Source organism: Sitodiplosis mosellana, unplaced genomic scaffold (assembly GCF_009176505.1).
Source record: "Sitodiplosis mosellana isolate CC-2019 unplaced genomic scaffold, AAFC_SMos_1.0 Smas_scaffold_6150, whole genome shotgun sequence".
In the NCBI taxonomy this organism is placed as follows: domain Eukaryota; kingdom Metazoa; phylum Arthropoda; class Insecta; order Diptera; family Cecidomyiidae; genus Sitodiplosis; species Sitodiplosis mosellana.
In genome coordinates this window covers 4776846-4796419 of record NW_022601391.1, presented here as the reverse complement: position 1 = coordinate 4796419, position 19574 = coordinate 4776846, and the positions used below count along the sequence as shown (strand labels likewise).

The 19574-nt window shown below is 37.5% G+C and overlaps 3 protein-coding genes across 11 annotated transcripts in view; 2 read left to right on the top strand and 1 right to left on the bottom strand.

Moving 5' to 3' along the window:
• The window catches only part of LOC129574061 (probable myosin light chain kinase DDB_G0284661), a 20364-nt gene extending 14693 nt beyond the window's left edge, over positions 1-5671 (top strand). The window contains exons 2-7 of one of the 2 annotated variants that reach the window (XM_055455420.1): positions 2687-2784; positions 2931-3222; positions 3288-3357; positions 3429-3611; positions 3683-3993; positions 4064-5671. In XM_055455420.1, coding sequence (XP_055311395.1) covers positions 2716-2784; positions 2931-3222; positions 3288-3357; positions 3429-3611; positions 3683-3993; positions 4064-5400 — 2262 coding nt within the window. In that variant the 5' untranslated portion in view covers positions 2687-2715 and the 3' untranslated portion in view covers positions 5401-5671. Of the gene's footprint in view, positions 1-2645; positions 2785-2930; positions 3223-3287; positions 3358-3428; positions 3612-3682; positions 3994-4063 lie in introns of those variants that run through there. The other variant, XM_055455419.1, reaches the window with a different exon arrangement.
• LOC129574060 (putative sodium-coupled neutral amino acid transporter 10) lies at positions 5663-10705 on the bottom strand. Its single transcript, XM_055455418.1, has 7 exons — positions 9357-10705; positions 9173-9290; positions 8887-9043; positions 8597-8720; positions 8105-8512; positions 7799-8020; positions 5663-7714 (listed from the first exon to the last, which is right to left on the bottom strand). The coding sequence occupies exons 1-7, from the start codon at positions 9441-9443 to the stop codon at positions 6566-6568; spliced, it is 2265 nt and encodes a 754-aa protein (XP_055311393.1). The 5' UTR covers positions 9444-10705; the 3' UTR covers positions 5663-6565.
• LOC129574058 (glycogen debranching enzyme) lies at positions 10699-19574 on the top strand. Of its 8 annotated transcripts, none has more exons than XM_055455413.1 (15): positions 10699-11258; positions 13176-13442; positions 13676-13850; positions 13953-14169; positions 14248-14721; positions 14784-15591; positions 15656-15824; positions 15934-16030; positions 16102-16427; positions 16519-16722; positions 16806-17312; positions 17378-17855; positions 17989-18543; positions 18633-18818; positions 18898-19574. In XM_055455413.1, the coding sequence occupies exons 2-15, from the start codon at positions 13265-13267 to the stop codon at positions 19174-19176; spliced, it is 4653 nt and encodes a 1550-aa protein (XP_055311388.1). In that variant the 5' UTR covers positions 10699-11258; positions 13176-13264; the 3' UTR covers positions 19177-19574. The 8 variants fall into 8 exon arrangements, with proteins under 8 accessions (XP_055311388.1, XP_055311391.1, XP_055311389.1 ...); XM_055455416.1 differs by having other exon boundaries at positions 10791-11258; positions 13176-13427; XM_055455414.1 differs by having other exon boundaries at positions 11117-11258; positions 13247-13442.

The following is a 19574-nucleotide window of genomic DNA, read 5'->3' as shown; positions in this document are numbered from 1 at the left end:
CACAAAGGATTTAGTTTTTGTTCTCTAATTTCGGCTAGATAAACAGCGTTACATTGTATACCGAAGGAAACATTAAGTGGAATGCATCCGTGCATTTTGTGATGAGTATGGTAAAATGCAAACGAAAAAATTCTTATTTTTAGACCATTATTTTGGCTTCAGCTGAAAATCTGTGTGCATTCGGTTTGGCTGAATATCTTCCTCTCTCACTCTCACTCCCTGCCTCTGTCTGCGTTTCGATGTTGATCACTTTCCCCGAGAAAAATGAACTGAACATATTGTTGTTGCATCAATTCAACATAAAGCAAAGGCAGCTGCAAAGCATGAACACGCTTACCATTTCCCCAAAGACTCGCTTTTCGAATGAATACAGAGAATTTTTGTGTGTTTATGTGTCTTTATATATATATGCATAAATCTATTTCATATTTTGCTGCCCATTTATTCTCACATCACAATAAGATGTGTGTTACTCAATCGTTCATTTCACTCGATTTCGGTTTCAATTTCCATTTGCAGTTGACGATTTTTTTTCTCTCAAATTGGCTTTTTACATCTTATATTCAATTTTCATGACGATTTTCTGGTGTCTTTTTCAATTGAACTATTTTGGCTGAATGTCAATATGACGCGAAAATTCACTTTAATTTGTGAATTATTCAATGGCCTGTCAAATTGAGCCATATAATCCATTTGATGCTTATGATTCAGACCAATGAACTTGACAAAAACGAATAATCGTAATGAGTAACAGTATCACAGAAAAAATATCGCTGGATTGTCTTGATCTTTGATATCATAGAGCGGAAAAACATTACCCAATTAGATGAGTGAAATAAATCCATTGACAACCAAAGAAAAACATCTTTCATATGCTCCATTGCCATTTTTCTGCCTTGTAAATGTTCGGTCGCATACGTTACGCGATGTATGCCACCCGAGCCACTGTTAACATGAATAAAAAAACAAGATCACAGAGCTTCGCTTCGCTCGTAGTATATTCAATTTTTCTATTCAATTGGCACTACATGAAATGTTTGTCCTATGATATAAATTCCAGTGAACACATTCAGATACCATAATATATCTGTTCCCAAGCATTATCTCTTAATAAGCTGCAGCTATTTCGATTTTGTGACTATCTTACCACAAAAATTCGTTGAACTTTAAAATTTGTGACATTTTTTGTGATAAGATAGTCACAAAATCAAAATATTGAGACAAAAAAGCTAGAACAATAGCTCTACATTTCATGTAGTGCCAACAACAAAATATCGTAAAAAAGCGTTTTGCCGACACACTGAATAAATCATTTATGCGAAATGACGTCAAAATACACACTAGTAGCAGCAATAGTAGGCTAGACAGTTTCGATGCGTGTTGTTGTCGAGATCCAATCAAACCGAGATCTAGGTTATAGTGTTGGTGTTTAATTATTCGACACAAAAATATTTTCCGATGCATTCAAGCGGGCTTTGTTTTCTTCTTCTATTCGTTTACGACAATCTCCTCTCTTTTGCGATCGACACATTTTGTGTGTTTTCACACAACTTTTCGTAATCTCACCAAACCGTTTCCGATGATTGGCGGAAGAATCGTTAGGTTCGTACATTATTTTTTTTCATTTCTTCCATTTTCTTTTCGAATCAAATTTCATTTATGGCTTGCGCACCACACCATGACACATAGATGTCTGACGTTTTTTTGATGCAGCGCCAAAACGAGAAAAAAGTATTTTCAACACGTAAAAGTTGACGACAAATTCTCGAAAATGAACGAAAAATATGATGAAAATACAAAAGCAAAGAACGAAAAAAAACTATTAGTTAAAAGTTAACTACGGCTTAATACATAGGCACGGAAAAATCATACAAATATAAACTCACACGCATGCACATTAAGAAGAAAACTCGAAAAACAAACAAATAGAGATAATACAATTTTGCGTTCATTCTTTATTTTCTATTTTTTTGTCTTCGATGCATTTATTCCATATTTTGCAGCCAATTGTAAGATGGAGATATATTTGTTTGGTTTTGTTGTTGCATTAGTTCAAATCTTTGTTGATTCGTATGTGCTAATTGGCTAATATTGCCCGTTTGATGCGTCGTAAACACATTTGGTGTGTATCGATAAAAATTTTCCAATCAAAAACACTTTCTTACGTTCCAAAAAATATTTGATCGACGCAGAAATGTTTATGGCCCCTTGCGTTTGCTTTGCAGCATAAAATGAAACGCAAAACAATTCAATAAACAATACCGATCACCCCGAATATTGCGTAGACCAAGCACCACTCATGACGTGCTGCAAAAAGTGCTCTTAGTTTGACCGCAGCTTCAAACTTTGGAAGGAAACATTGTGAAAAATAATATCACAAAACAGCAACAAAAACAAAAAGCGATGAATCGCACTTTCGTTTCTCCTTATTCAATGACCGTCATTTCATGTGGAACTCGCTACATTTTTCGACCTAATCTACTTCCAGCTTCACATCAAAGCGGCGCGCAATGCTAAATGAATGGTTTATATCCGGAAAACACCGCAATTAAATAAAATGTATTGCATCGATATGAATAAATCTGGGAATGCTGCGTAAAAATTTGGCGAAAGCAAACTTTTGAATCGATTTCACAAAATTATCGATACAATTTACTAGAAAGAAAATACTTTACAACATTGATTAACTGTGTGTTAAAAAATTTAGAAAAAAATATGAATTCGTCTAGTTTGAGAAAACAACATGGGAACATCCATAGGATACGTGAATTTGAATTGGAAAAGGTTAGTAAGGCGTACTTACGTGTGAATAGTTTTGTTTTTCAGATTCGAACAAATTCCGATGTGTCATTCTTTAGCGTGTCGAAACGCCCGACACATATTTCACATACTTCCACTGTTTTCTCGTTTTGATTTCGGATTGCTTTCAGGTGAATTTATCCGATGAATTCGACATTTTACAAATTGTTGGAGAGGGCTGGTTTGGCAAGATTTTATTAGTAGAGCATCGGGCGACTGACACAGAAATGGTTTTGAAAGCGCTTCCAAAACCATACGTATCGTTACGGGATTTTTACCGAGAATTTCATTATGGTCTTCATTTGGGTGCGCATAAAAATATCGTCACCACTTACGATGTGGCTTTTGAAACGGCCGGATTTTATGTCTTCACCCAGGAATATGCACCGTTGGGTGATCTCACATCGAATGTATCGGATAGTGGTAGTATTGACTCTCCTTTTTTGTCTCCCATTGAGAGTTAATTTAAAATCTATTTCAATTTCTAGGTATTGGTGAAACCCCCACCAAAAAAGTGGCAAAACAAATCGCCTCCGCTCTCGACTATATCCATTCGAAGTATGCTATTCATATTGCCTACAATACTATCTTACATTGAATTTTAACGTCGCAATTTCTTTTTCAAATAGAGACTTAGTGCATCGAGATGTAAAATTGGATAATGTTCTAGTTTGCCGATCGGATTTTTCTCGTGTTAAGTTATGCGATTTCGGCGAAACACGTAAGGCATACAGCTATGTACAACGACGAAACGAATGGCTTCCGTACTCGCCTCCCGAAGTATTAACAATCTCAACAGATCAAACATATCAGTAAGAGTGCATGAAATAGTCCACCTCACACACATATATGCCCGAATTCAAATTCAAATTTTTCTTTACAGGACGGTTCCATCGCATGATTTGTGGCAATTTGGAATTGTGTTGTTCGTTTGTTTGACAGGATGTCTGCCATGGCAAAAAGCAGCATCCGAAGATCCACGCTATATGCGGTATTTAGTATGGCAAAGTTCAAGCATGGTGATTCCCATTAAACGTACGCCTAAGCTTTTCAAATTGCTCACAAACAAAGCGTGTAAGCTGTTTCGCAAATATCTCGAACCGATACCAGAACGACGACCAAAAAATCTCTCTGACCTTCATAAATTCTTGGGCGAACGATGGCTAGCAAAAAATGCAGAGAAAGATATGATTGGTAATAATAATTGATAAATTGGCCATTTCGAAAACACATCTAATTCCTTCTTTTTTTCTAAATAATTTAGCAAACGAACCGGATGAGCTGTGTGCATCGATGTATTCGTTTCATAGCAGTCCCGAGGAAAAGAACAAATTATTGTATGCACTGACACAGCATGGTATTGAAACAACGGTGGATCGAGTCGCCAAAAAGAAACGTATTCGCGATTGGATTCAAGAGTCGGTAATTCAGGAGGATGATGAAGAAGATGAAGAAGGAGACGAAGAAGAAATACGGCACACTCAGAGAGCGCCGGTGGCTGGTCATGTGTCATCAGTGCGAGCTCAAGAAAAAGCGGCGCGGACGCAAATCGTGTCGACCGTAAAAGACGCATCCAATAAACACATTAATCCGCGCACAGGAAAAGTTCAAATTGGTTCAAGTGAAATGGGCCATCAATCACACAATGATAACAATGGAAATCCACATGAACGTATCGGTTACACAAACCAAATGGAAAATTTAACCTCCAACGTAGAATTGCGTCGAGAAAATAATGGCTATGATTATCAAGCGACACGTAGGTCGACAAAATTAGTAGATGTTGGTTCGCAAACATCGAGCGAATCGCAAAAACAACTAGAAATGGCAAATTCTATTCGCACATATACACCCGAACGGCCAATTTCAATCGGCGATGTGTACACAACAAAGAATTCGCAATCGGTGCCCACCATCTCACATACGCCCGGGCCATATTCGAATAGCAGAAGCCAAAACACTCAAACAAACCTAAGTCGAATGGATACAACATCCCGCGGTTTCATGTCAGCATTCAATTCGCTTGCAACGGTGGCTGTACCGGCTGTGAAAATCCAACAAACACAACAATCAAGCGTTCAGCATCTTCAGCCTTTTTCTAGCAGGAATCGTGAGCGATCCCAACCGCGACAAAGCTATCAACAACGTCACAACACAACCGTACTCACAAAACAGCCCATTTCGCGTTCCGTGCATAATTTCAATAGCTTAGTTAATGATAGTGGATACGGGTCGCTTGACAAATTACGCTCGCCAACCTCAAATGATGCCAAAAACCTGATGACATCGCCAACACTCTCCAAACGATCGATCGTTCAGTCAAAATTGGTGACACCATCGAATGGTGGCACCGTTTCAAGCAATGAATTTATTCATATAAATGGTTTATCGCACTCGCAAAATGAAAGCGGCAGACCATTTGATTCGGATTCGGGTGGTGATGGCGAATGCAGTCCACGCGGTTCGAACGGTTTTGTTAACTATGTTGGCGCCAAAACACCTCTGACTGAAACAAATAATCTACGAATGAGCATGAAGGACACCGCCTATGACCAAGCCACGAATTACGATCCAGTTCGAAGCAGCCGAAAGAAAAGGTGACTTGAATCAAACTCATTTAACTAAACTTGGGTACTGATTTTTCGCGAACCATTTCGCTGGTTTCCTTCCTCTCGAAAGAGAGCCCAAACCATTTGTATTCAATTCGATTTTAGTTTACCATTGGAATTTTTTTTATTGAATTTTCGTAATTGGAAAAAGATTAGCCCCTTTTTTAGATGAAAAAAATGAAAAGAGAAAGAAATAAAGAAAGACCAGATTTCCTCCATAATTAAATATTGAAAAATAAAGAAATACAGTGAGGTGTTTTGAATTTATTTTTTTCCTGATATTTATTTCATAATTTCATTGTTTAAGTTCATCGAAATCGCTTAGAAAATAAATCCTCTTAACAGTTGAATTCCTGCACATGGAAAAAAAGTCTTATTGTTATTAGTTGTATCACCAATAATTAGTTAAGAAAATAAATGCGAAAAATCTCCATCTGCAGAACAGTTCCACGTAGGTTCACTTTTTGTATGCATTTTCATGGTAACCGAATATTTTTTTCACCTCACTACATCCCAATTTTAGATGTGAATACTGATTACATTTGTTTTTGGTTAGATTGGATGAATAACAATGATATTATTCAGCTTAGTTCAATTCGCTATATTCAGAAGCAAATTCTGTATGTGAACGCAATCAGAAAAAATAGTACTTGTACACTTTCGTTAAATAACTGGCTCCTTGAAACAACTATTGTCCATATATTAAAGTTATGGAATTTGGCCCTTAAATCGATAACAATACTCTGAAATTCTTTGTTTCGATGCTGAAAAATCGGCGTCTGCACCATTATACGCTATTCCTTCACTCAATGAATCTTCTATATTTTCATATGATAAATAATAATAATGATAAGACATTTATTTTCTCATTCCTCTGTGCTAATCTTACTATATACAGTCATCATCATCATCATCACATCGATAAACATTAAATGTTTAGTTGGATTGTCTTATCGTCGAACGCAATTCTATTATTATTTCAATTTCTCTTTTGTGCTACAATTTTTCATTCTCTTGATCGCACGTATCAACAATTGACACATTTTCAATAAGTATAACACCTATATATAGGTTTTCTTACTGAGCAAAAAAAAACAAGACTCGGGTTGTCTCTCAACTGAAACGGTACCAGCTGCTCAGAAAAATTGACATTGAGTCTAATTTTCAGTTTTAATCTTACTCGACTTAGCGGTGTCGGCAGTTTGCGTTGCCGCTTGAACATCATTGGGATTGCTTAAAAGATCACGACCCACATTTGCGTTCATTTTTTCAACTTTTTCTGGCAATTCATCAACACTTTGTTTCAGTGAATCAACAACAACTGAATCCTTTCTTTCGGATATAACGTTGCTCTGTGTCTCCTTCAGTTCAGGCTCGGGGATTACACGCTTTTGGCTTGGTGCTGAGCTCGAATGTCTATCGACTAAGATTTTCGCCACTGGAACAGCTGGCAAAGGCAAGTTTTCCACGTTTTTATCAACTGAAGGCTTGACTTGGTCATGCCCAAGTCGTACCGTTTGTTCAGTCACTACGATGGGTATTTGTACTTCATTTTCCGTTTGCGAAACGCCCTTTTTCTGTGCGACTGAGCGATTTTGCATCTGCGCTATGTTATTCACTGTCTCTGAAATTTGGTTGATTTTAGCTAAAACTAATTTTTGATTTAATTCATTTTGTTGGGTCAGTTGACTTTTGACCTCATCTAAAATTTCTTTGGTTCTCTTGGCATCCTTTTGCCGGTCCTCTTTTGCATCGATCTCCATCTCTAAGTTTTCTTTCTGTATGGCTTCGTTATTGATTACCGAATCGGTTGACTTTTTATCGGTGCTCGGTTCGGCCAATTGATTTGCAACCATGTTTGATTTTGGTGGCTGTATATTTTGAATAACATTTGGCTCAACATTGCTAGCACTCTTGATTATTATTGGCACAATAGGTTCCTTCAGCAGGGATTTTCTTACTGGAATTTCATCCTTTTCTTCTTTATTCAAAATAATTTCCCGAATCGGACCATTTTGCACCGGTGATTTTGTTGTTTTAACCGTTTTACGCTTTGCACCTTTCGTTTGATGACTCGGTTCATAGACCACGGCATCTTGTTTTTTCGGTCCCATTTCAATTTTATTTTCAGGACTCTCCATTTTCGATGGTGTTATGAAAATATTTTCAGTTGGGAGCGAAACATGAATATCGGGAAGGCGATCGATAGGCATATTGACATCAGCACCAGATTGCTGTTCATCGATGGCACCGAGATTGGCATATGTACCGAGGATCATTATCAGAAATCCAAATACCAACAAGAACTATTTTGTTTTCAAATAAATTTTCAAATTAGTCATTAGCCGCAATAAACCACTTATCACAAACCAAATCGATCGGAAAATTACCTGTGCTGCAAGTCGTTCGGTGGAGTTCTTCTTGTTGATTTTGATGAAACACGATGCGGGAAACATGATGCAGATGGCAACGCCAATCGTCGATCCCACCAATCCGATGATCAACTCTATTGATGGTATAAGAATACCAATAATCAGAGCAACCAGCACCATTGAAATGGTAATGTATTTGAAGCGATGCTCTGGAATATAGTGCGCTATTTCCGAATGTGACTGTAGAAGAGGTTGAAGAAACGATATATATTCGTCATCGTCCAAATGTTTACAACGTTCATCTGTTTCCTCAGATGCACTTACTCTATGATACAGCAACGAATATAAACTGGCGCGACACGGAAAAACTACCAACGGAAACGATACCGCGACCGAAAGAACGAAACCCATTTCGATGATATCACTTGCCAGTGATGGTGTTAAGCTAAGTAAAATGTTGCCCGAGAAATGTTGACCGTAAAAAGCGACATAACCGAAGAAGCCGACACAAATGTAGACCACCGTACAAATGCCCGTACCATATTTTATGATGTGGTTCATTTTTTCGATCGTTTGATTGGGTAGTGATTCATAAATTTCGAATGTTTGCAATTGACACGATAGCGCCATACTGAAGATTGGTAAGCACTGCGTTACACCTGAGGGGCGCCACCAATATACATTGTCATACCAATACGTTGACACCATTTTGCTTTCCGATTCAAAGAAAATCTGAAAATTTTTGGAATTTAGAAGGAGAGAATGATTATTGAGGCGCATAAAATTAAACAAAACTTGAATGGGATTTGAACAAACCTTTAGTACCAGGCAAAAGTAAAAGATAATCGACGATATACACATTAGCGATAAACTCTCGATGTTCCGAAGTAAACAGAGTGGAATTATGCAGAATATCGTCACAAGTACCATAATAAATGTTCTGAAAGAATTCGAAAATTTATTAATCTACCTTTGATATGGGATATTTTTTAACAAACACGGAATGCTTATTTTTCGCATCAACAAAATCAATTGATATTCAATTTTGGATTGCGAGTGAATTTGTTCATGTATGTATAAAGCGATCAAATCAAGTATGTCAATACCTCAACGAATCAGTGTGATTGATATTGAATAGTTTTGCTACAATTTGCGGTCCTAAGTCACCAACCACAACGAAATAGGTAATGCATGTTCCCATTAAGTATCCAATTACGCACAATTCAACCATCAATTTACCCGATGAACCGAAAATATATGAAGCTAAGAAGAGAACAAAGAAGAAGAAATTGTTATCATCACAATAGATAACAATGATCAACAGATGATGTCATATCATGACGTCATCTCGACATTTCTGATTTGACAAACAACAATTGCACTTGAACATACCTAAGAATTCAAAATTTTTTCGTCGTGCTTTGATGGAAGATTTTAATAGGTAATGACATGAGAATCTCGTAATGGTGTTACTTAGAATAAGCAGTAGGATTGATAACAAAATTCCGCACTGAAATTGAAAAATGCAATTGGTTATAAATTTCGAACAAAACGAAAATGATATCAATCAAACTACCTTTTGAAAGCAGAATGGCATGGCCAAAATTCCCACACCAATAATGCTATTCGCCAATGTCATAATATATCCTGTGTTTGAGCTCATTTTGATCTTTTTTGTCCTTCTTCGGTTGACTCGTTTTGGAAAAATATATTCGAATTTAGAGCAAAGAAAGTGACGAAAATGGATGAGGCGATGGCAAGCTGTTGTTAAATTGAGTGTTACCGCTTGTCATGAGCCGAAAAATCACAATTCGTTCCAATGAAAATAAAATGATGATGTGGGTAAATTGGCCCAAGGCACTTTGCACAACTTCTCCTGGCATTCATGTGTTTTCAGCTGTTTCACATGCACCGTTTCAATTGCTCAGTGCGATTGGGTTCGATAGCCATCATTGGCCGACCTGAGAAAATTTACTGCAGCGACCAAACGTACGTTGGAAATTTTCCGAAGGGATAAATAATATTCTGAAAACTGCCACCAAACAATGCGCGGTATCCCTTTATCACACTATAAATTCTCTTCAATTTCGAAGATTTAGATTACAAATTGTGTTGTGTAAACAAAAATTGTAAAAATAAACACTTTGGAGAAGAAAAAAGTTTCCAACTCAGTGCGAGATATGTGTACACGTTTTAGTTTCCACTGCCAGCCATTCAAATGCGTGGCATAATTGGTCGAAATGTTTTCGCAAATTTCGCAATTACTTTTTATATATATCGTTTTGAGTTATTTTTCTTGGAACAATCTAAATAAAAGCTCGTTTTGGTTTTACGTAATCTCTGCTCTTAATGCATTCTTCGCAATGTTTTATTGCACAAACAAGAAACAAAAACAGCAATAAATCCCACGATTCATTTCAACGTAGTGGATACAAAACATGATTCACTGCTATTGTAAATAAGCGAACTGTCAAACGCTGTACGGTGTGACGTTAACGCCGAAGAGGAAATGTCAAACGTACAAAAAAGAGACAACTAGATAAAATATCAACGTCTGTTGGGAACGTCTTCTTTTCTTGTCTTTGGTGTTCGTTTGTGAAGGAGTTTCCTGAAACATCTTCATTATTTTATTGCTCGCATTAAAATCGAATAGAATAATAAGAGTTTATAGAAAAAACTAGAAGATTTTAATTCATCCAAGAGTCAGGCATACAAAAATTGATATAGGCGTTCTCCAGCTCAAAAACCATTCAAATGTGAACAGTATGAAGCCCAAAATGCGGTCGCCTTCACATTTTTTCTAAACATCAGAGCACCAGATGACATGAATACACGATGCAAACTAGAAACGAGTGACAAACATCGGTTGAAAGAGAGCAATAACAAAACTCATAATGCATGTGTATGTTGTTCTTAAGGAAACTGTCAAAAAGGTCACCTTCACAACCGTTGCAAATAGAAGTTTTTCTCTCTTACACACACACACAAACTAGTAGCTGCGTCGGTGTTCTGTGTGTATGTGCAAAGCAGTGGGTTATATCACGGGTGTGCGAGCCACATTTTAGACGGGATGTGTATTTGCAAAAGAGTTTGAGCATAGATCAAAACAGATTCAAATTGTTATTGTTCGACGTTCAGTGTTGGATCAATGAGATACAACGTCGATTTGCAGTGTAAATAAGTTGCAGTGTTGCAAATTCTCTCAAACATCAAATGCGAGTTTGAATTGAACAAGAAGTCGATTTAACGGAATCATCATCGCAGCTCAAAAAATTAAAGCAGTGTTTTGTTTTCTAATCAGCTGACCGGGTTTTATTTACGAGACACACACTTTGTTCTGTCACAAGAAGAGAGAGCAATTTAGAGACGAATTTCAATTTCAATAGTTGATAAAAGAATTGAATTGGTTCTTTTTGGACGGATTTCTTGCAACAATTTCAAGATTAGTAGCATCAAACATTGGTAGTTGTCGGTGACGGTAAGTTGTCAAATGAACAACGTGATTAACTGTTATGCATCTCCGTTGTTATTAAATTTTAACACATGTACACGTGCAACACGAATCATCATCAACTCAGAATTCATTTACAAATTTAGTACGCATAGCGATCGGTGAAATTTAATCTCGAACGCATTCATCACTATCAATTTGTCCCATATTCTCATTATTTCTATTGCTTTAAATTCAAAAAAATTATCATCTGTGTTTGTTTGTTCCAAAAAAATCAATTATTCGATAAGTATTCAAAATAAAAGCGAGTCAAAAAAAGGATTGCTATGATTGCTGTGGTGAATTATTTGCTCAAAAAGTTGCGTATGATTTTCACACGAATTGCAATATGTCGAAGAATATCGATATCCAGAAAACGGGTAAATTGTTGTTATGTCGCCATGAAACTTCAACGTGAATTGAAAAGAGAAATATATAATCTTGAATATGTAGAAATTGAGTTTTGGCGTAAAACGTATGTTTTCGTTTGTTTACTCATTTTTATCTCAAGCTCGTGTGACCATTGAATTCAATGTCAATGACACACATTGAATACGGAATAACTAGCACAATATTTATATTTTTTGTGAATTGAGCCATTATAGCAATGTATTAAGTATAGAATATATTATACTTTTCCTCTCAAGCTGTCATATGTGTGTTTTCTTTTTCTATCCGCATTTTATTGCTCCATGTTAATTATAAGTATTGCTCACATATTTGCCGTCAATTGAACTACATACTTTTTTGTGTGTGTGCGCGCCATTTCAAGTTCATTGAAAGGTTATCAGACGGCATTGCGGAAACTTCACACTGTGTGTTGTCTCTAAATGTTGTTTTGTTTTTGCTTGCTTCAATCGACAGCGACAGCAATAGCAACAACAAGACAATTTCATTTTGTGTGATGCATTTGAGCTGCCGTCAACGTGATCGCACACATTAAATTGAATGCGCGCAACACGCGAGAAAATAATGCAAGAACAAAACTGGCGAAGGCTGTTTATATACTGATGCCGATTACGATAAGCTTGATTAAGCCGTACAAATACGTATGTCGATGCCGGTGAATTGTCTGTTGGGCACATTGTTTACGGTGGAGCTAAAGTGTACCTTTGATCGATTAGCACTCCGTGGAGTTATTTGCATAGAGTCAGATTTTTTGCCATAACTATCAACCATTTCACTATTTCTCGTCACATCAATAGCGAGTGCATAGCGCGGAATTGAGTTATTCATTAACAATAACAACAACAACAAAAATCACCGAAAACTTCCGTATTCGAAATATAACCCGTGCGATAATATAAATCGGGTGCGACTAAATTCGTGAAAACCGGGTGTTGAAATTACGATTTACGACGCTAAAAGACGAAACGAGTGTGAACTATATAAAAAATCGTAGTGCCTTCGCTTCGGTTGGCGTTATTGTTGTTGTTGCTTCTGCTGCTGTTAATAATCTCTGATCATACTAATCAGCAATATTTGTCGTGCTGCTGACGCTCGGTACTCTTGACCTATTTGAATAAATAATAAATCAATATTGCAATTGAGAATAATCTGACGCCAGCCACGCACTGATATAGTGTACTTGAGTGGCTTTGCGTTAATCATTTGCCGAAATTTCTTTTTCTGATACCAAACAAAAAAATTATTCTAAAAATAAAAAAATAAACGATTTTGTGTCTTTGCTCCCGGTTACAACTTTTTCTCGGATATTACACGCAAACACACACAAATACCACAGCCGAAGAGCACAACAGCAAATCATGATAATTCGACACATATGTCGCTCATTGAAAGATATTTTTCCGGATTTGATAATCGATTCGTGTCTGTTGCGTAGTATAGACGTTCTCAATTCGGCCATGCTCATATTTGAAACTGTTTGCTTCGGATTTGTTCTAGTTTCATCCTATAAACTATTTCAACTGTTTAATGTGTTCTTCTTTTCGGATTCTATTCCACCAACAAAAAAGAGAGCAGCGATTCAAGTGATGACGAAATCCAGCAATGATGTGCTTAGCATCGCTTTGCAACATGGTGTCAATGCGGAGGGTCAATTGTATCGATTGAAACGTGGAACCAAATTGCGACTGGTGCCAGGAGCCAGCCTACTCGGACGAAATGTTGCCCTGTACTGCAACTATCCGGTTACAGGTAGCGATGGTGATGGTGTGTATATATGTTTTTTATTACCTCGTTTCTAACCACTTTGATTTAAAAATATGAAATTGTTCCAACAATCAAAGGATAATGATTTGATTCTAAGTGAATGTTGCAAGGTATTGTTACTTTAACCACTTTCTGTGATTTCTGTGATGTGAAACAATGTGAATAACTCGGAAATTGTGAACGAAATAACTGAAGCGCCATTGAATGTAATTTCATTTGTGGATTTCTTGCAGAAAAAGCCGAATTTATTCGCCATCAATATCTACATTTGAATTGGTACAGCCGTGATGGCAAGAAGCTAAGCGACGGTTTGCATCCATTCACACAAATTACGGATTTGGATACGCATTGCGAACTTCAAGTCAATCGTGCAGGCACGTTTCATTTTTACTTCACTTATGATAACAGGTAATAGTAACTAACACACCCAATCGCAGCAAGAGGAAAAATTAATCGAATCATTTTCATTAATTAATTTAAACTGATTCGTATATTAATTTTTTGTTACAGCAATGACCGTCATAATAAACGTCAAGGTTCGCTGTACGTTCAAGTCGAACCGAAGATAATTGTTGGCGCACAGAAAACTAGCAAAGAAATCCCATTGGATTCAATCCGCTGTCAAACTGTTTTGGCAAAATGCCTCGGACCGCTATCAACATGGGAAAGCAAATTGATTGTAGCCAAAAATACTGGATACAATATGGTTCACTTTACGCCAATCCAGGTATGTGATTGAAAAATAGAAATAAAAATACTTGATAAGAAAAATTTAAAAAAAGACCTGTTGTTTCATACAAAACAGGAACTTGGAGAATCAAGATCGGCATACTCACTCAGCCACCAATTGAAACCGAATCCAGATTTCAATGACTTACAAGTCCATGGGAAAATCGTTAAAAATGTAACATTTGAAAACATTGAAAAATTCGTGAAGAAAATGCGCACCGAATGGGGTGTCTCGTCGATATGTGATATCGTATTGAATCACACTGCCAACGAATCAGAATGGCTGCAAGAGCACCCGGATGCTACATACTCATGTTTCACTATGCCACATTTGCGTCCGGCGTTTTTGTTGGATGTTGTTTTTGACTTGGTGGCGCGCGATGTAAAGAATGGCAATTTGGAAACTATCGGTGTGCCAACACTCGTCGAAAACGAAGATCACATTCAAGCGCTGCGTCATCATATACACACAACTTACTTGCCAAAGGCCAACCTAGCCCAATTCTATCAGTGCAATATTGAGAAATATGTGTCGTTATTCAGTGAAAGGGTACTAAACCTCTTATTCCTTTTGCATATATTTCGAGTAAATAATTTCTAATTTTATTTTAGATTCGCACCGGACGACCACCAAGTGCCTCGAGTCCAGTGCAACAAGAAGATTTGGTGTTGATTCAAGACTCCGAATACAAGCGTCTCGGCACGGAAATTGATTTTGATTTGGCTTTGTCCAAGTACAATGTTTTCCGAACGGACGCATTCGACGAGGACACCCGTCGGCGCAAGTGTATCGAAGCGTTCAGAACAAGATTAGAGTATTTAAATGAGGAAGTTCGTCGGGAGATTGAAGAGTACTTGAACTACGCTGTAGAAAATGCATTGGCTGGTGTGCGATATGAGCGTGTTCAAGGTGATGGACCACGTGTGCGTGTCAACGATAACACTCACCCATTGTTCAGTCGGTATTTCACGCCGGACAAAAAAGATTTGTCATTCGATGAATACGAAAAATTAATTTACACCGACAAAGGAAAACAGTTTATGGCCCACAATGGCTGGGTCATGAGTGCCGATTCACTCAATGACTTTGCATTACCTCAACCAAATCGCGGTAATGTTTATATCAAACGTGAGCTCATTGCATGGGGCGACAGCGTCAAACTGAGATTCGGTGAGCGACCAGAAGATAGCCCGTACTTGTGGAATCATATGAAAAAGTACGTTGAAACAACCGCTCGCATTTTCGATGGAGTGCGTTTGGATAATTGCCATTCGACACCTTTGCACGTCGCCGAATACATGCTCGACTGTGCGCGTAGAATCAATCCGGAACTGTATGTTGTGGCTGAACTTTTCACGAATTCAGATCACACCGACAACATATTCGTCAACCGATTGGGCATCACGTCGTTGATTCGAGGTTCGTGTAAGAAAACACTTCTAGAACGAATGGATTTGAACGTTGTTATCTTTTTTTATTTCAGAGGCAATGTCTGCTTGGGATTCACATGAAGAAGGGCGTTTAGTGTATCGATATGGTGGAGCTCCAGTTGGTGCATTCTACAATAATCTCAAACGACCACTTGCACCAGGCATTGCCCACGCTCTGTTTTTGGATTTGACTCATGATAATCCGTCACCCATTGAAAAACGGTCAGTTCGAAAGCAAAAAAAAATTACCATCTCTTTGTTATTCTTTTATTACTCTTCAATACGCTTTTCTTGAATAGACGCTCAGAATTATTCTTTCTTTGGATTTCAGATCTGTTTTTGATTTACTTCCATCTGCTGCGTTGGTATCAATGGCATGCTGCGCGACTGGCAGTAATCGTGGCTATGATGAGCTTGTTCCACACCACGTATGTGCTATTACTCGGTTCAATTGATTTTCATCTGTTTGCATTGCTCAAAATTTGTTTAACTTTCATAGATTCACGTTGTCAACGAACAAAGACAATATCAAGAATGGGGAAATGGTGTTGATGAAAAAAGTGGAATCATTGCTGCTAAACGTGCTCTAAATCTTTTGCACGGTGAATTGGCCGAGACGGGATTCAGTCAAGTGTTTGTCGATCAAATGCACACAGATATTGTGGCTGTGACTAGACACAATCCAACAACACATCAAAGTGTCATTTTAGTTGCTCACACCGCATTCAGAAAACCAAATCCAAACGCAGGACCAACCGGCGTTCGACCATTGCAATTCGAAGGCTCGTTGGATGAAATCATCCTAGAAGCTGAGCTCACGCACAAGTAAGCGATAGATATCATAGAAAAAGTTTTGAAAAAAATTATTCATATCGAAAAATAATCAATTTTATTCTCAACATTTTCAAAATCGCAGTGGGTCCGGCAAAACATATGATCAATTCACGAATTTCGTCAAGAATGATATATTTATCAATGGTCTCGACGAATACGAGTTGAACGTTAACGAGCATATTCCATTAACTGAATCGAATATATTCGATCACAGGTCGTATCGAGACGGCAATCGCACCCAGTTGAATTTTGTGAACTTGAGACCCGGAAGTGTCGTCGCCGTTAGGTAAGTGTTGATGCACTTCCCTTATCGCAAACAATAATTGCGCATTTATAATGAATTTATATGTTGTTGCTTCCAATCAATAGAGTTTCGCTCTACGAAAAGACCAAACCTCATTTTGCCGAATTGGAAGAATTGATAAAATCCCTCCGAACTGAAAGTGGTGCCAAATATGAGGAATTGAAAACGATTATTTCAAAATTGAATTTGAATGATTTGAACAATGCAATTTATCGATGTGATCAAGAAGAACGTGATATGGGCATTGGGACAGGCAGCTATAACGTTCCAAATTACGGATCGTTGGTCTATTGTGGAACACAAGGTTTTGTGTCAGTTTTGACAGAAATCGCACCGAACCACGACCTCGGCCATCCAATTTGCGAAAATTTACGGCAAGGTGATTGGATGATTGACTACATTCATCAACGCATCGCCAAAAATCCAAACACTGCCGACTTGTCAAAATGGTTCGCCAACAATAGTGTCGCTCTGAAACAAATCCCAAGATACTTGATACCTAGCTACTTTGATGTCATTGTAACCGGCATGCATCAATTGCTAGCGGACAGAGCCATCGAATTAATGTCACCGTGAGTATATTTCTTTGGAGTTACATAACCTCAAATTGTATAACAGCTGTCAATATATATTGCAGATTCATTCGCAACGGAAGCAGTTTCGTGAAGGATTTAGCCCTTGGTTCCGTGCAATGTGTAGCCATTTCGAATTCGGCTGATTTGCCTAAATTCAGTCCAAAAGTATCAAATCCGAAACCATTGTCTCCATGCCCAACGCTCTCGGCTGGCTTACCACATTTTTCGACTGGTTACATGCGTTGTTGGGGTCGCGATACATTCATCGCATTACGTGGTTTGCTCTTGTTAACTAGTCGCTACGATGAGGCTCGCTACATTATTCTGGGATTTGCTGCTTGTCTGCGACACGGTCTCATTCCAAATCTTCTGGACAACGGAACGAAACCACGTTTCAATTGTCGTGATGCCATTTGGTGGTGGTTGTACAGCATCAGAGATTACGTTTATGAAGCACCAAAAGGTCATGCAATTCTAAATGAACCAGTATCCCGTCTGTTCCCAACCGACGATTCGGATCCAAAGGCACCTGGCGAATGTGTAAGTAATTTTTATTATAAGTTTTTTCAAAGTCATATATGATATGAGTCACATATTCCGTTCTTAAATATTGGAAAAAAACTGATTCCAATTAAAATTCGTGCTTTGAATTTTTTGTATTTTTCTTTATCAGGATCAACCCCTTCACCAAGTCATTCAAGAAGCGCTTAACATACACTTTCAAGGTTTGGTATTCCGCGAGCGAAATGCTGGCCAAGAAATTGATGCGCATATGAAAGATCAAGGGTTTAACAATCAAATCGGTACCAATCCGAGCACTGGTTTCGTTTTCGGTGGAAACGAAGCAAACTGTGGCACATGGATGGACAAAATGGGATCATCAGACAAATCTGGAAATCGAGGCGTGCCGACGACACCACGTGATGGTTCAGCTGTTGAAATTATTGGCTTGCAATATGCTGGATTGAGATTTTTACAAAAATTATCCGAATCTCAGTTAATACCGTACGATTCAGTTGAACGTAATGGCAAAGGTGGAGAAAAAACGGTTTGGTCACTCAAAAAGTGGGCTGATTTGGTTCAAGCTAACTTTGAAAAAGAATTCTATACCACACCTGAAATGGGCGATTTGGTAAACAAAGTTGGAATTTACAAAGATTCATTTGGCGCAACACAGGCTTGGGCTGATTTTCAATTGAGATGCAATTTTCCAATTGCCATGGTTGCGGTAAGTATACTATTACATTTGGATGATGAAAAAATACAAATATTGAAAAGAATAATAATTTTTTCGTATCTCCATATCGTTCTACTTAGTCGCCGGATTTGTTTGACCCGAAACACGCTTGGCATGCATTGGAAGTTGCCAAAAAATACTTGCTCGGTCCTTTGGGTATGAAAACTTTAGATCCAGACGATTGGAACTATCGCGGTAATTATGACAACAGCAACGATTCGGATGATCCAAAGGTTGCTCATGGCGCCAATTATCATCAAGGACCGGTGAGTTCAAATATAGATTATTTGGAAATGAGATTGTAATTTGTTTCAACATATTTTTTTTTAAATTCTCATTAATTAGGAATGGGTATGGCCAATTGGTTTCTATTTACGTGCTCGACTCATTTTTGCCGAGAAAAACAATTGCCTAAAGGAAACAGTCGCTGAAACATATTCAATTTTAACGGCACATTTACGTGAAATTGAAACGTCACATTGGCGAGGCTTACCAGAATTAACAAATGAAAATGGTTCCTATTGCTCAGATTCATGTCGAACACAAGCGTGGAGCATGGCTAACGTTTTAGAGGTGCTTGATGATCTGAATAAAATTCAAATTGCTAGCAAGGGCAGCAAATAAAAAAAATAATCAAATAGTCAATTTAGAGAGCAATACCAAACAGAAAAAATCATTTATTGTTAAAATCATTATTGATATGTATTTATATGTAAATAAGTGTTTGTTAAAAATATAGATTTGCATTGGGAACAACTAAAAAAAAGTCGAAGGAAAGGAACAAAGACACTTAATGTCGATTGTGTCAGTTTTTGTCTTATTTGTAAAAAATGTCGTTGAAATCACACATTAATCTGAACAAAAATTGAATCGAATCTACATACCGAATTTTTTGAGACAGCTAAATAAATACTCACTATTTTTGAGAATATTCTAACGAAAAAATTATTTTATTGAAATAATTCCATTTGATGCTAATGTTTCTATTGAATATTTTTCTAAAGAATTTTATTCGACTACAA